The sequence below is a fragment of the Aethalodelphis obliquidens genome, unplaced genomic scaffold (assembly GCF_003676395.1).
Source record: "Aethalodelphis obliquidens isolate GAN/ISIS:26980383/991018 unplaced genomic scaffold, ASM367639v1 scaffold14, whole genome shotgun sequence".
In the NCBI taxonomy this organism is placed as follows: Eukaryota; Metazoa; Chordata; class Mammalia; order Artiodactyla; family Delphinidae; genus Aethalodelphis; species Aethalodelphis obliquidens.
In genome coordinates, this window is record NW_020837958.1 from 1,603,846 (window position 1) to 1,619,559 (window position 15,714).

Below are 15,714 nucleotides of genomic sequence, written 5' to 3' on the forward strand. Positions count from 1 at the left end.
GATCAGGATGCCCTTTGAAATTAAGATGGACAACTCCTCTGCAGTTGCCCGGCTTTTCTAATACGTGAATAACACACAAAGGCGCAATCAAAAGTAAATCCCAGCCTCTTTATTATGGAAAACCATCAACTGGGTGTGGGGAGGACGTAGGAGGGTGAGTGAGACCCTGCCCAGGGGCTTTCTCCTCCAGGGCCCACCACACAAAGGAAGTCTCAAACTTCTATTCCCCTTCCTCCCAATCTCCATAAAATAGGGAGATAATTCAATACTATCTTCAATGAGAAAACTCCGTGGTTAAAGGTTTCTCCTTGGGACCAGTGACAGGCTTATACTTTTTAAATATAGGCCACAGACCAAGCCAAAAGGGCTTAAAGAAGCAAGAGTCTTGAGGGAAAAATCTTAGCACTAACTCTGCATCTTGGCCTGTTATGTTAGGGTTTAATCTAATCTAAGCAGGCTGTGTATATCCACTATGAGGAATAATGAAACCAGCGTGTGATGGAGACGTGTGGGCAGCACACAGCAGTTGACACACTGGCCCAAGCTTGGAAGGAAAGCATTTCCCCCTCCACCATATAAGATCTTTCCCTCCTTCCAGTCAAATAGCAGACCACAGCAGTAGAGGCCTTCCTGGAGGATACCTGTCATTTCCCTGGATGCCTCTTAAAAATCAGAAGCAATATCCTGCCCCTCCTGGGCAGAGCCAAACAGGGAAAGAAAAAAAAAAGGCCAAGTCGTCAGGCAACGCTTGTGGCTACAGAAAGGGCAGGGCCTCAGAGGTGCCTGGGATTGACAGGAGATGAAGTACTGGAGGCAGGGATCCTATTTGTCCTTCTTGCTCTCCTCATCTGGCACTGCAGTGGGCACTGGGGCCACAGGGTGCTCCTCGGGGATATTATCTCCAGCCTTTGACAGCTTCTTGGCCCGTTGATATAGCTCATTCAAGTTGAATTCTCGGATCACATTCTCCTGCGCAAAAGAGGTGCACACATCAGGGTTCAGGTTGGAAGGGGGTGTTATATCTGGGAAGTAAGTACAGTTGACCCTTAAACAAAGGTGTGGGGTTAGGGGCGCCAACCCTTCTTACAGTCAAAAATCCACCTATAACTTATAGTCAGCCTTCCGTAGCCACAGTTCCTCTGAATCCGTGGTTCCACACGTGTGGCGGCTTCAACCAACCTCATGGATCGTGTAGTGCTGTAGTTACTTTTTTTTTTTTTTAATAAATTTATTTATTTATTTTGGCTGCATTGGGTCTTTGTTGCTGCGCACAGGCTTTCTCTGGTTGTGGTGAACGGAGGCTACTCTTCGTTGCAGTGGCTTCTCTTGTTGCAGAGCATGGGCTCTAGGCGCGCAGGCTTCAGTAGTTGCAGCACGTGGGCTCAGTAGTTGTGGCTCGCGGGCTCTAGAGCGCAGGCTCAGTAGTTGTGGCGCATGGGCTTAGTTGCTCTGCGGCATGTGGGATCTTCCCGGACCAGGGCTCGAACCCGTGTCCCCTGCATTGGCAGGCGGATTCTTAACCACTGAGCCACCAGGGAAGCCCTGTAGTTACTATTGAAAAATGTCCACATAAGCGGACCCACACAGTTCTAACCCATTTGTTCAAGGGTCAATTGTATTTAGACACAGTCTAGGAAAGGAGGAAGCAAAGGACAGGAATCTACTCTAACCCAGCTGTCCTTTTTTGGGTACCTGGAAAAGTCAACTGATATATACGTATTATGTGCCGGTCACTATGCCAAGAATTATGGTTACATTATTTAATGTAACCTGCAAAACAAAACCTGTGAGCCAAGTGCTACCATCTCCAATGTACTGCCAAGGAAAAAGACTATAGGTACAAGAGCCATTGAGACTAAATCTTAACAAATAATTGTTGCCCAGTACTACCATGTCTGGCACTTGGTAGAAACAGTATAAATCTGCTAAGTGAATTCATGAATGAGGTCTAATAACTAGTCCACACTCTCAAAGCTTATGGGCAAGTAGCAGAACTAGGAATTAAACCCAGGTTAGGCTCTAAAACTTACCTACTGTTCCACACCCTCCTCCAAAACTTGCCCACTCTTTCATATACCTCAGAGAAAGTCCAAGAGACAGCTCGTCCTTTTTTGTCAATCTGTGGCCGCCGCATGACCTCCTTTCCACCTTGGAATAGGATCAGGGTAGGGAGCTGCTTGGTGAGGGGTGACATGCTCACTTGGTACCTACAGGGCCCAGAAGGTGCTCTGTAAATGCATCTGTGTATATCACTCTGAATGATCCCCCGCCCAGGCCCTTACATACCGTGTACTAACATCAGTGTAGCGTCCAACGTCCACCTTCCCAAAACTTAGCCCTGTACAGTTGTACCTGAGAAGTAGATTATTTAACATGGTGAAAGAAGAGAGAATGAATCAATGAAGTAGAAGTACAGATATTTGGGGATGGGGGTGGGAGTGCCTTTGGTTGCAATATGCAAAAATCAAGGCCAAAAACAATGGAAGGGAAGGTATAATTTCTGTCATCCCTCCCTTTGTCCTACTCACTTGAGGGACAGATCAGCGTAGATAGGAGCAAATGACTGGCAGTCATTAGACCAATTGGCAAAGAACTCCACGATCCAAGTGACCCTCTTGTCCTGCTCCAGCTCTTCCTGTCACACACAGAGAACAAACAGTGAACCGGATTACACAGGCTCCTGGAAAGATTCAGACTTTAGCACCTAATTCCTCATCCTGGCTTCCCTATACCTCTCCTCTAGATCCCACAGTGAACGAGTGCCCTTGACTTCCATTCTGAAGCACCGCTGTTCCTCCTAGTGAGTAGAGAGCACAACTACAAAATCACCCACAAGGGACCCAAGAAACAGAGGGAGAGAGAGTACTCACATCAATGGTTTTATCATTGAAGTACTTGATGTACTCAGGGCCCATATACAATGGGGGTTTGCATGTCATCAGGAACACTAAACACAGAAAAAAGTCGTCACAGGAAACATATAAGGCCTTGGGCAGCGGATTTACTTTCAAAGCAACTCAAAGATTTCAAGCACCAAAGAGTGCATTTTGTGGACATACACAGACACATTCCCTTCCTCTTAAAATCTCTGTAGATTCTTATCATCTAAGGCTCACACATAATTAATTAGGTATAAGATATGGCAGAAGGTTATGGAGAACCTGGTTTGGGGATGGAATTTGGTTCCCACAACCAAGTCTTGCGGTCTCCTTACCTATGCAGAGCGTGAGATAAAGCAGGCCCACGCGAATATCCAGGCGGAAGAAAAGAATCGCATTGGCCACTTTACTAAACATGAAGATGTTGCCGATATGTTGCTCCACAGTGACTGAAACACAGAGATGTCACAGGTCAGGCTGGGCTGCACGCTCCTATGACCTATTATTTGCCCCTGTTCCTGGAGTATTTTGAAATGGGAGAGGGGGAAGAGGATAAAAGTCCAAGATCAGGCTTCCCTGGTGGCGCAGTGGTTGAGTCCACCTGCCGATGCAGCGGACATGGGTTCGTGCCCCGGTCTGGGAAGATCCCACATGTCGCGGAGCGGCTGGGCCCGTGAGCCATGGTCGCTGAGCCTGCGCATCCGGAGCCTGTGCTCCGCAATGGGAGAGGCCACAATGGTGAGAGGCCCGTGTACCGCAAAAAAAAAAAAAAAAAAGTCCAAGATCAAATTCAGCCTTGGCACGGACTGATGGACAAGTTCACCAAATAATGCCCCTCTCATAACATGGATGAAAGCACCTCAGAGGTCACTAGTCCTAATCTTGAGAGACAGAGAAGCAGGCTGCACTTACTGGATCTGCGGTTCTTCATCATTACAATGGCACTGAGGAACATCAGGATCTCTACTTCTCTCTGGAACAGAAATCAGAGTGAAAGGAATGCCATGAACAGAAATGATTTGGGTGAGCAAGGGAGCCAAATATGTAATAAAAACCAACAGAGATCCACACTGGGAATGGTAACCATAGCGAAGTAACTGGAGTCAGCTAAGGTGTAATGGGGAAAACACCAGTCAGAAGATCTAGATTCCAGTTCTATCCCTGCCACAAACTGGCTGGTGCCCTTCAGCAAAGCACTTAACCTCTGAGCTTTGGTTTCTTTGATTGAATATTTCAAAGTGGTGCTGTGAGGATTAAATAAGATGAGTATGAAAGAGTTAATATAAAGTACATGGTATAAAACTGTAGATATTACAATCAACTCAGTGTGACCCTGGTAAAATAACACTTTTCCAGGTAAGCTTTCTCAGTAATATTCCATTACTGGAATTCCATTACTGGAACCACAACATATGGTTCTTCCATTTGTTTTTATTTAAATCACTCCTCTCCACCTAATATTCATAGTGATAATCCGTGCACCTTTAATGTAATTTGAGAGCTGAAGGAGGCCTTTCAAAGCTCTCAAAGATCGTTTTCAGTACCCTTGGCTTACTGCTCTTTCTCTTTCTAGAATGTAAGCTCCATGTGAATGAGTGAGACAGACGATAAACATGACATAATTTCAAAGAGTAAAGACTGCAATGAAGAATAACAAGGACTTTGTGAGAGAAAGTATACGGGGAGGGTCTGAGGCTTTCCATACCTTTCTGTTTATAATACAGGGATCCAAATCTTTACTTCAGACAGAACCAATTAACTGCGATTTACAGCTAGCAGTCAGGGACTTAGGTTTTTAGCCCCAATCTCCAACAAAAAGCAACTGACTGGATTTAGAAATGAACATGTAAAGTGGGGGGTAGGGAATGTGACAGACCTTACTAAATATTACATCCGAGTAGAAATTAGGAAGAGTTTTCAAGAATGAAGCTGGATTAGAATTGGCAGTTGTAATTATGGAAAGATGAATTTAAAAAGGGAAGTATGGCCAATCAGGAGACCAGAGCTAGGACTAAAAGGAACATACTCTAAAGAGAGAGAATGGGTCTGTGGTAAAGACTGGCCATGTATACTCCAAACCTTATTTCCTTTTTCTCCTGGGCATACTGCAGGTAGACTCCCTCCTTGGATCTAGGGAGAACTGTGTGACTAGTACTCCTAAATGGAATGTGAATGGAAGTGATGTGCCTCTTCTGTGTCCAGGTGGTTAAGAAAGGGTATGTAGGGCTTCCCTGGTGGCCCAGTGGTTGAGAGTCCACCTGCCGATGCAGGGGACACGGGTTCGTGCCCCGATCCGGGAAGATCCCACATGCCGCGGAGCGGCTGGGCCCATGAGCCATGGCTGTTGAGCCTGCGCATCCGGAGCCTGTGCTCCGCGACGGGAGAGGCCACAACAGTGAGAGGCCCGTGTACCAAAAAATAAATAAATAAAATAAGAAAGGGTATGTATGCCCTTGCAGTCCAGCTTTCTTTCTTCACCTGCTGGCTTGATGATGCTGGGATGATCTTAAAGCCATCAGTTGAAGACAGCATGAGACAGGGTTCCAGAATAACTATATAAACCTGAGCCCCCTTGGTTGTTCACTTGTTTATTCATTGTTTTCAAGGTTTTTATTAAGGAAATTTTCAAACAATACACAAAAGCAGAGAGGATACTGAGGGTAGCAAAATATGCCACTTTGACATAAGGATTATTTTGAGTCTAAAGGCAATTCAGAAGAAGTAGAATAAAGCAAAGCTCCCTGCCCTCTACCTATCTGTCGAAAGGTAGGACGTAAATTCTCAAAGGTGTCCCTCCAACCTCTACCAAGGACAAAACTAATCAGGGGAGATAACTTTAGACCCTATCAACCTGGAGACAGCACCAGAGGAATCTACATAACAAACTAGCCTTTACCTACCATTAGTTTACCTTTCCACAGTTTTCTGCTCTTGCAAGCCTAAAACTCTTTCCTTCATCCTGTCATTTCTCCACAAACTTATTGTTCTTTGTTGAAGATGCCATATAAGCTGGAAGCCACCTCTTTGAGTTACTGATTTTTCCCTGGGTATCTCCCCTGTATACAAGTTATACATGTTAATAAACTTCTGTTTGTATTTGTCTTTAATCTGTCTCTTATTAGGGGGTCTCAGGCAAGACCTCAGAAGGGTAAAGGGAAAACTCTTTTCTGACCCCTACAATACCTTAATAAACCCCTATTACTCAGCTTCAATAGTAATATCTTGCCAATATGGTTCTATTTCATCTATGCTACCCATTTCTTTTGCTGGAGGAACTTAAAGCAAATTCCAACTACATCATTTCACCTGTAAATACTTCAGTATGTATTGCTTACAGATAAGAACTTTTTTAAAAAATTTTTATTCATTTATTTATTTATTTTTGGCTGCATTGGGTCTTCATTGCTGCGCACGCGCTTTCTTTAGTTGCAGCAAGTGGGGGGCCACTCTTTGTTGCGGTGCGTGGGCTTCTCATTGCAGTGGCTTCCCTTGTTGTGGAGCACAGGCTCTAGGCACGCAGGCTTCAGTAGTTGTGGCATGCGGGCTTCAGCAGTTGTGGCGTGTGGGCTCAGTAGTTGTGGTGCACGGGCTTAGCTGCTCCGCAGCATGTGGGATCTTCCCGGACCAGGGCTTGAACCCGTGTCCCCTGCACTGGCTCGTGGATTCTTAACCACTGAGCCACCAGGTAAGTCCCAAGGACCTCTTTTTTAAAACAAACCAAAACACCAATATCATACCTAACAAAATTAACAATAATTACTTATTGTTATCTAATACCTGGCCCTTATTCAAATTCAAAGAACAAAGTATTAGATTTTGTACAACTTCGTACAGTTGTTTGTTCAAATCAGGAACAAGCAAGCAAGAACCACAAATTGCATTTGGCCAATGTGTTTCTTTGGTCTTCTTTAATCTCTAAAGGATACCTGTTCTTCCTTTCTATCCCAGGCTATTTATCTGTTGAAGACCTTGAGTCATTTGCACTGTCAACTGTCTGACTTTCTTGGATTTGGCTGCTGGCAATACTCATGGTATGCGTTCTGACGATGATGATCCTCTATTTCCCATATTTCTTGTAAAATGGTAACGAAATCTAGAGATGTGAATACAATGAAATCCAAATCTTTTGCCAAAAATACATCATAGGAGGTACTAGGTACTCCCTACTGAATCACTTCAGAGGACATAGCAACCTTTCATCTGATGGCTTTACATGATCATTGTCTACATGTATTATTGCATTCGAGAATGCTACATGACTTTTAAATGCTATCACTCCTTCTGCATTAGCTCAAATTTTTCTATATCAATTATTTGGTTACTCTGACAGTATGTAGAGGAAAAGCAAAACACTTGATTCTTTCTTTTTATTTAACAAAATAGAAATAAACTTTTATTCTGTTAAGCCACTGAAATTTTGAAGTTTACCTGTTATTGCTAACATTATTTACCTTATATTCTAATTTCCAAATCACCAAGGTAAATCAGCAAAACACAGATTTTCCAGGAAAACAAACACTGGCCATAAACCCTACATAGTTTAAAAACAAAAACCATAACAGAGTAATATGAAAATATAAAACCTTACAGTATTTTGCACATTATTAAGACAAGAGAATACAGAGAAATTTATTGTATAAAAGGTCCCTCCTTTTATTAAAATCTTTATTACTAACCACTTATATGTTTGAGTCTCATTTTGGTTAAAGTGGTATAGATAAAAATAGAATCTTTTGAAGTAGCATGGCTACATTTGAGCTAATTAATAACACTGGGAAAGGACAGAGGAAGTATGAAAAAGTAAACAAGGGATGGAGAATAAAAGTAAGGAAGTGGGCTCTGTTAAAGGTCAAGACTCATTTTGGGGCCTTGAGAAAAGGACAAAAACTCAGGTGATCCTCCTTTCCCAGAACACAGATGCGGCTACACAGCAGAGGTCAGAGAGCTTCAACTTATATTTCTGAGTGGTCTCTCCACTCCAGCTCAGGGAGTACTGCAAGAGGCTTGAGAGAGATTTCTCTGCAATGTATTTTTTACAATTCCATTTCAATAGCCCTAACCATTTTATTCATTTTTACATCCCCAGGATGCAGCACAGTGCGTAGCATTAACAGTCCTCACTCAGTAATTGTTAACTGAATTAAGCAATGGCTGACAGAGCGTGCTGATACCATGGCCGAAGAGTGGTTTCAAGCCCTAGTCACTCACTAGTTGTGTGACCTTGGACAAGTCGCCTAACCACGCCTAGATCAATTTCTTCATCAATAAAACAAGTATACTACTTGCCTTGTTTAACTCACTGGTTCCTCAAAAGGCTTTACATAATGAGCAGCTCTGGAAAACAGTGTACTTGCCTAGTTTGGGTAGGTCTGTTGTCGACTATGAACTGTGAGACAGAAAGGAGCTTGGACTCAAAAGGGAGAAGGCTTAGGCTGTTGTGCAGGCTAACCGGATGTTTTCCCATCCTAAACAAGAGGTTTAGGCTCGATGACGATCCACGCCCTACACTCCTAAAAGCCTGTTAAGTCCGCTAGAGGCTCGGAACCTCAGATGTTCTCAAAAAGGTAAACCTCGGGGCTCCCGGATGCAATCACAGGGGCAGGGGCAGGGACAGTCAAGGTCGCGGGGTCCTAAGGCGGGGGTCGCTCACCCAGTCAAAGTCACACGGGTTACCGTCTTCGCGTTGCGTAGGGAGACTGTGGCAGACAGGAGGCAGCTTCCTCACGAGTACAAAGGCAGCAGAGAGCAGGGCTGACAGAAGGTAGTAAGGTCGGGCCAGCCATCGTGAAAGTCGCGGCACTGAATACACTAGAGCAATTAAAGGTGCTAGGACGGCCATCTTTCCGGCCCTTGAGGCGCCGACCGCTCTTCGGCGTCCGTAGGTCTGGTCCCGCCTCTCCCACCATTGAGGCTTCCATTGGGCCCAGTGTCGGATGCACCACCTCTGGACCCGGAATTAGATATCTGATTGGCCTCTACGGCAGGTAAAAACTGAGAAAGGGATTTGATACTTTATTGGCTAACCTAGCTGTCGCTTTTTCTATGTGTCATATTATTGAATATGACTGTGGCGAACGGAGGTAGGAGGAGAATTTAATAAAGGTAGGTAATACTTCCGGAAAGTTCTCAGAAGGCGCCGGAAGTAGTTACCGGAATAGGGTAGGCAGGGCCCGAGGCAATCCAATGGTAAGAGGCTCCTGGAGGAAGGGGGCGGTACCCCGGGAAAAGATTGACCAATGAAAGTCATTAACGCCAGACACCGGGACAGCGCCGGGGCAGAGGGGACGATGGAGAATTTCACAGCGCTGTTCGGGGCTCAGGCTGACCCACCGCCGCCCCCAACCGCACTCGGCTTCGGAGCTGGAAAACCTCCACCCCCACCGCCTCCTCCTCCGGGTGGAGGGCCCGGCCCCGCCCCGCCCCCAACCGCGGCCTCGGCCCCTTCCGGCGCTGACAAGTCAGCGGCAGGTTGTGGCCCCTTCTACCTAATGCGGGAACTGCCAGGTGAGTTCGAGGCCTGGCCAAAGCCAGCCAGTCAGATCATAACGAGGAGGGAATGGGCGTGCCTCTCAGCCGGCTGGCAGAGGTGAGGGATAAAGTAGGCAACGCGTGTGGGGATTCCAGAGCTGTATATCGGAGCGGACTCTGAGACTCTGAGGATTCACAAGCAAAGGGATGACATGAATTCTTGGGATGGATTGAGAATGAGAAGAGTGGATATCCGTGACCACCTTTCACGCTCTATCGTGCCCCTGTCCCTGACAGTGGTTTATGGCTCCCTAAAAATTATCCAGAGTTTGAGTTTGCAACTTGAGAGTTCAGATTTAATATCCTTGCGAACTTAGTTTCAAATCTGCCTCAAACTTCCTGTTGGTTTGGGGCGTGTTGCCTTCCTTCCTAATCTGGGCCTCGGCGTTTCCCTCATCTGTTGGAAGTGATTAGAATTTTTTTTAATAAATTCATTTATTTATTTATTTTATTTATTTTTGGCTGCGTTGGGTCTTCGTTGCTGCGCGCGGGCTTTCTCTAGTTGCGGCGAGCGAGGGCTACTCTTCGTTGCGGTGCGCGGGCTTCTCATTGCGGTGGTTTCTCTTGTTGCAGAGCACGGGCTCTAGGTGCGTGGGCTTCAGTAGTTGTGGCTCGCGGGCTTTAGAGCTCAGGCTCAGTAGTTGTGGCGCACGGGCTTAGTTGCTCCGCAGGATGTGGGATCTTCCCGAACCAGGGCTCGAACCCATGTCCCCTGCATTGGCAGGCGGATTCTTAACCACTGGACCACCAGGGAGATCCTCAAGAGTCATTCTGGATGTGTTACGTCTCCAGGATGCCTTTTAGTTCATCCCAAGTCCTACTGCTACATCAAGAGCTGAGGGAAATAATAATGAATATTGTTACACACTTTGAGGTTCACAGTGCAGTTATTTATGTTATAGTATTTAATACTTAAATAGTCCCTTGAGATCGGCATTGTTATCTGCATTTTATAGTTGAAAAAAACTGAAGCAAGGACTTCCCTGCTGGTCCAGTGGTTAAGAATCCGCCTTCCAATGCAGGGGATGCAGGTTCAATCCCTGGTCGGGGAACTAAGATCCCACATGCTGCAGGGCAACTAAGCCCACGCGCCGCAATTACTGAGGACCTGCGCACCTCAACGAAGATCCCGCCTGCCGCAACTAAGAGCCGACGCAGCCAAATAAATAAATAAATATTTTTTAAATCTTAAAAAAAAAAATAGCGAGGTTGACTTGACTTTAGTTAATTACTGGTTGATGTCTACCAGCAGTTTCTTTAACCTTAACCTGTTCTGATTGTACCTATTTACATCAATCACTTGATAGATATTGACTATCCGTTCTGGGCAAACACTGGGTGTGTAAAAAGGGAGCATGTGATGAGAAGGGAAGAGAGATCAGTAAGCCTGGTCCTTGCTTTTAAGCAGCTAATTTTACTTAAGAATGAAAAGTATGTTGTTTAAAGATAAAGTAATGACTGTTATTTCTTGTCAAGATCAATGTCATTATTTTCTGGTCATGCCTCACATACAACTACTAAGAACTGCGTAATGGTTTTCAAAATGTGTTTCTTGTTGTTCAACATGACAGCAAGAATAAGTTGTCACTTTAGCTGGACTTTGAAGAATTCATACTGGTGAGGAAAATTAGGAAGAATTTTCCTATAATTAGGTCAATTTTTCTAAAGGAAATTTTCTAAAAGGAAACAATACGAGGGGTATTTTTTTCAGGAGATGATGGATACCCGTTTGGATGGATCAGAAATTTTACATAGGGGAGTACCAGTTGGTCAGGCCCCAAAGCTAAGTTACAGTAAGATGTGTTTAACCGTGAGTGACAGTCAAAAGAATTTGAGCTTTTTCCTGAGGGAATAGGAAACCATTGAGATATTTGAACTGAGTACTGCTTCTAAAGATATCTGGAGAATGTGGGTGCCATGTACTAGAATAAAGGAACCATGAGTGAGGTGGGGAAGATTTGGAGTTAAAAAAAAATTAAATCTGCAGTGAATTAACTAAGACAATGTTGGAAATGGAAGGTTAGTTGTCAGGAGAGGAAACTGAAGAAGAGAGATTTATAAATCATCTTCATAGAACTGATGGGCAAAACAGAAAGTTGGATGGACTCTTAAAGAATTTACAAAAAAGCACAGAGTGCCTTCTCACCTGAGCCTTGAGAATAATCACCTGGAAGGAGAGCTGACAGAGAGGAAAAAAATCAGGATACTCTTAATGGCAGGAAGCAGTGCTGAGTTATGAGAAGTACGGGGGCACTGAGTCTCCTTCCATTACCGTGGACCACTCTTCTGAGATATTTGGCTTGGGAAGACAAAGGAAAAGAATAACGTAAGGCCTGAAGGTGGGGAGGAAAAATACATTGTTCATTTAATGTGTGCTGGGCACCAGTGGTACGTGAATGAACAAGGCATTTTCTCTGCCCTCAGTGGGCTCGTAGCTCAGAACCTGAGTTTTATCAAGTGAATGATTATAAACAAGTCACTTTTGTCATTTGTACCCTGAGTGTTCATCATAACTATACATGAAATTGTAGGCTAGATATTTCTACCCTCGCCACTGGACCCTAGTTAAATTACTCATAAGTTTGTATTCTTTCAAAAAAGCCAGCTGTGAAATATTTATACTAATAAAGCCTTCCATTTATATAATACTTTATACTTTTCAATATTTCATTTGAACCTTAAGAAAAATTGTGTAATTAAGGTAGCTTTTACTCCATTCCATAGATAAGCGGAAACAGACATAGAGGACGGCTAGGATTAGAAATCTAGTTGCCCAGCTTCTAATCAAACCTTTCTTTCTTCTAGGCAAAGCTATCATATTTGGTATTATTAGGAGACTAAAGATGGTGGTAACAAAAGTTATGTAGCAGTAGCTAGAAAAATCTCCTGTTTTTCTCTGTAAAGGTGATTAGTGTTTCTTGCTAGTTTAAAAAAAAAAAAAGGAAGCAAGACACTCAAGCCACTGGGTCATATTTGACCCTAAGTTTGGTTGTAGCTGAGCTGTGAGGTTGTATTATTCTGGTCATGGCCAAAAGTATAATTTCTCATTAGTACATTTATGAAACACAGAACAGTGCACAGTGCTTAACACAGAGTATAAGCATCATGTAAGTTATTACTCTGGTTAGTCCGAGTGTATCCTTCATTGGGTTAAAGCAGTTTCCACTGCTGCCCTATTTGGATTTTTGCCTATTTTTTCTCCTTCTCATTCCAACCTACCATTCTACGGTATTATATTTTTAGTGTTTATTGTATGTTATTTACTTTTGCTATTTCTTACTTTTTAAATAAAATTATTTATTTATTTATTTTTGGCTGTGTTGGGTCTTCGTTACTGCGCGTGGGTTTTTCTCTAGTTGTGGTGCGCGGGCTTCTCATTGCAGTGGCTTGTCGCAGAGCATGGGCTCTAGGCGCGTGGTCTTCAGTAGTTGTGGTGCATGGGTTTAGTTGCTCCGCAGCATGTGGGATCTTCCTGGACCAGGGATCGAACCCGTGTCTCCTGCTCATTAGCAGGCGGATTCGTAACTACTGTGCCACCAGGGAAGCCCTATTTTTGCTATTTCTTACTTTAAAAATAACTTTTTAAATTATTTTTTTTTGGGTAATTCTCACTTAAAAGATTAATTTACTTTCCCTTCTGGGTCAATGACTTAAAAAAAAATTCTCTCCTCTTGGTACTAATGTTTCTTATTATTATTCTCCCTGTATCTTCTAGGCAGCACAGAGCTGACAGGCAGCACTAATCTGATCACACACTACAACCTGGAACATGCCTATAATAAATTCTGTGGGAAGAAAGTGAAGGAGAAGCTAAGTAACTTCCTGCCTGACCTGCCAGGGATGATTGATCTGCCTGGTTCCCATGACAACAGCAGCCTCCGCTCCCTCATTGAGAAGCCCCCTATTCTTGGTGGCTCTTTTAATCCTATCACAGGGACCATGCTGGCTGGCTTCCGCCTCCACACAGGCCCGGTGAGTCCCCTCATGGGGAGGCCTGAGAGGCACGGAGGTGGTTTTTCTGTCTACCTCTGTTCCTTCATAACTTACTGAGCAGAACAGATGATGGGAGCAGGGGATTCCCTCCCTCTACTCACCTGGACCTTCCTTTGGTTCCTTCAGTTGCCAGAGCAGTGTCGTCTGATGCATATTCAGCCTCCCAAGAAGAAGAATAAGCAGAAGCACAAACAGAGCCGTACCCAGGATCCGGTCCCCCCAGGTAAGAAGTGGTTCTCTTCAAAGCCAGAAAACCGGACATTCTGAATCTGTTTTGACCTTCCTCAGTTAAAAACCCAGTCAAATTCCTTATGAGCCCTGGACTCCCAGATTCTCCTTAAAGAAGAAATTGACATAATGTGGGTCTCCTGGGCAAGTAGGACCTTGGGGCAGGAGCTTAAGCACTGCCTCCAAATCCTTGCTGGTCATTTGAAGAAAAGCGGTTGCCCTTGACTAGGGGTTTTCCTCTAGTCTTCAGACTTACGGCAGTGGAGAATTTTGAACTCGACAGGTGATAGGCTCCTCATCTCTCCTACAGAAACACCATCTGATTCAGATCACAAGAAGAAGAAAAAGAAAAAAGAAGAGGATCCTGAACGGAAACGGAAGAAGAAAGAGAAGAAGAAAAAGAAGGTATGGGAGCGGCTGGTGTCTGCAGCCCGGTGAGTTTTCCCGTCTCACTCATCCTAGGTGGAGTCTGGCTCTCTTACTCTTGCTCACTTTTCTTCCCCAGAACCGGCACAGCCCCGACCACCCAGGCGTGGGCAGCTCTCAGGCCAGCAGCAGCAGCAGCCTCCGCTAGCAGGACCAGGGGACTCTGCCAGGAGGACCTTCCTGCTGTACTGAACCCGCTGACAAAGCTGCCTTGCAGGCTCTTGGCCACTGCCTTGGGAGCATCCCCTGCCGCTGGGACAGAAGCCAGCTCCTGCTGTGCTCAGTTAAGATGAACACACTGTAAGAGAGAAGGGCTCTGCTTTTGTAAGCCTCAGCCCAGTTTGCTTTCTCATGGACATCTCTTCCTCTCCCAGGAAGCTTTCTTTTCATCTCTTTTGTGCCATTTGTCTTGATTTAGGACTTTATCTGATTTTTTAGGATTTTTATTTTCTTAAAATTGCATTTATCAAACTGGCTGAAGTGTGGCTGCCTGTTAAGAGGTAAGTGCCTTTCTATGAGAGTCAGGGTTTAAGCCAAGGCATGCTAAGATCTGAGGGGATTTGGGTCTTGTATTACATTCTCATCAGCAGGCAGGGAAACAACCAAAATGAGATTGGGGAACATGGTCCAAAGGCGAGGCAGAGCTTGCTAATACCTTTCCACAGCAGACACATAACACTCTGCCTGTAATGTTGAGAACCAGTAACCTGGATGATCTTCAGGCTCTGTCTCAAGGAGTGGATTCACTTAGGTCTCAGCTGTGTTCTGCGTCAGTTTTGTGTTGAAACAGAGTAGCCAATGGAAAAAGCACCCACAGTCACCAACATATTTCAGCAAGGTTGCTTCTTGGTCAAGCCTATCATTTTTTGAAATAAACCTCTGGCAAGCAAAGGTAAATGCTTCTCTTTATAAGAACTTTTGACCTGCCTCATTCCTTAAGACAATGAAATTACTTGGCCGATGTGAAAACATGTCTAAGACAGGAAAAAAAAAAAAAGGTAGCCTAAACTAGCAAAATGTAAAATAAATCCCTTCAGTCTTTGCAGCAGGCCAGATAACCAGAAACATCCATGAGAAAACAAGCTAATGCAATCTGACTTTAAGCTCAGTTTGACACAGAACAGTTAAAATCTGCTGCAGTGAGCCAAGACTGTTCACCTAGATCAGCAGGTGGAAAACCACTCATTCAGCTCGTTTTAACTAGGATTTCAGAGCAAGAGTTTAAATACTTAAGTTATGGACAGTGAAAATAAAGGGTTCTGGCCAGTTTTCTGAGATTTAGTATCTGATGGTGCCTTTTTAAAGTGAGGGCACAGCCTTTTGCTTTCGACCAACGGAAGAGACAATATGAGATGCCAGACTGCCACCCATATATCCCTCTAGCCTATCTGCCTTTAACAGGCTTTCATACTGTGATCATCCACTGGCTCACCTCTGACTACATCCAAAATGAGCTTTATTTTCCAGAGACAAAATTCTGTATTAAGGAACAACTGTGGCAAAAGTCAAGAGCTCTCTAAGCTTTGAAATGACAAGTTTTGGTGGTTCCAAAAGACCTTTTTCTGAAACAGCTAAATCACTGAAATAAAAACAGGACCTCTTGTTTAAAGTGGTTATTTTCACTACAGTCCTGCTTAAAGTTGGACCAGGACCAGAGACG

General features: G+C 44.3%; 2 protein-coding genes across 5 annotated transcripts; one reads left to right on the forward strand and one right to left on the reverse strand.

Moving 5' to 3' along the window:
• Positions 1 to 87: 87 nt before the first annotated feature.
• TMX2 (thioredoxin related transmembrane protein 2) lies at positions 88 to 8,864 on the reverse strand. Of its 3 annotated transcripts, XM_027114653.1 has the most exons (9): positions 8,530 to 8,643; positions 7,331 to 7,410; positions 3,792 to 3,852; positions 3,215 to 3,328; positions 2,871 to 2,947; positions 2,529 to 2,635; positions 2,287 to 2,352; positions 2,078 to 2,207; positions 88 to 969 (listed from the first exon to the last, which is right to left on the reverse strand). In XM_027114653.1, exons 3-9 carry the CDS (start codon positions 3,832 to 3,834, stop codon positions 823 to 825), a joined length of 684 nt encoding a protein of 227 aa, XP_026970454.1. In that variant the 5' UTR covers positions 3,835 to 3,852; positions 7,331 to 7,410; positions 8,530 to 8,643; the 3' UTR covers positions 88 to 822. The 3 variants fall into 3 exon arrangements, with proteins under 3 accessions (XP_026970454.1, XP_026970453.1, XP_026970455.1); XM_027114652.1 differs by lacking the exon at positions 7,331 to 7,410 and having other exon boundaries at positions 8,530 to 8,844; XM_027114654.1 differs by lacking the exons at positions 88 to 969; positions 7,331 to 7,410 and having other exon boundaries at positions 2,115 to 2,207; positions 2,298 to 2,352; positions 8,530 to 8,864.
• A 136-nt stretch (positions 8,865 to 9,000) lies between these two features.
• Positions 9,001 to 15,663, forward strand: MED19 (mediator complex subunit 19). 2 transcript variants are annotated; one of them, XM_027114655.1, is made up of 5 exons: positions 9,001 to 9,383; positions 13,123 to 13,379; positions 13,527 to 13,623; positions 13,912 to 14,033; positions 14,134 to 15,663. In XM_027114655.1, the coding sequence occupies exons 1-5, from the start codon at positions 9,116 to 9,118 to the stop codon at positions 14,200 to 14,202; spliced, it is 813 nt and encodes a 270-aa protein (XP_026970456.1). In that variant the 5' UTR covers positions 9,001 to 9,115; the 3' UTR covers positions 14,203 to 15,663. The 2 variants fall into 2 exon arrangements, with proteins under 2 accessions (XP_026970456.1, XP_026970457.1); XM_027114656.1 differs by having other exon boundaries at positions 9,017 to 9,383; positions 13,939 to 14,033.
• The last annotated feature ends 51 nt before the right edge of the window (positions 15,664 to 15,714 follow it).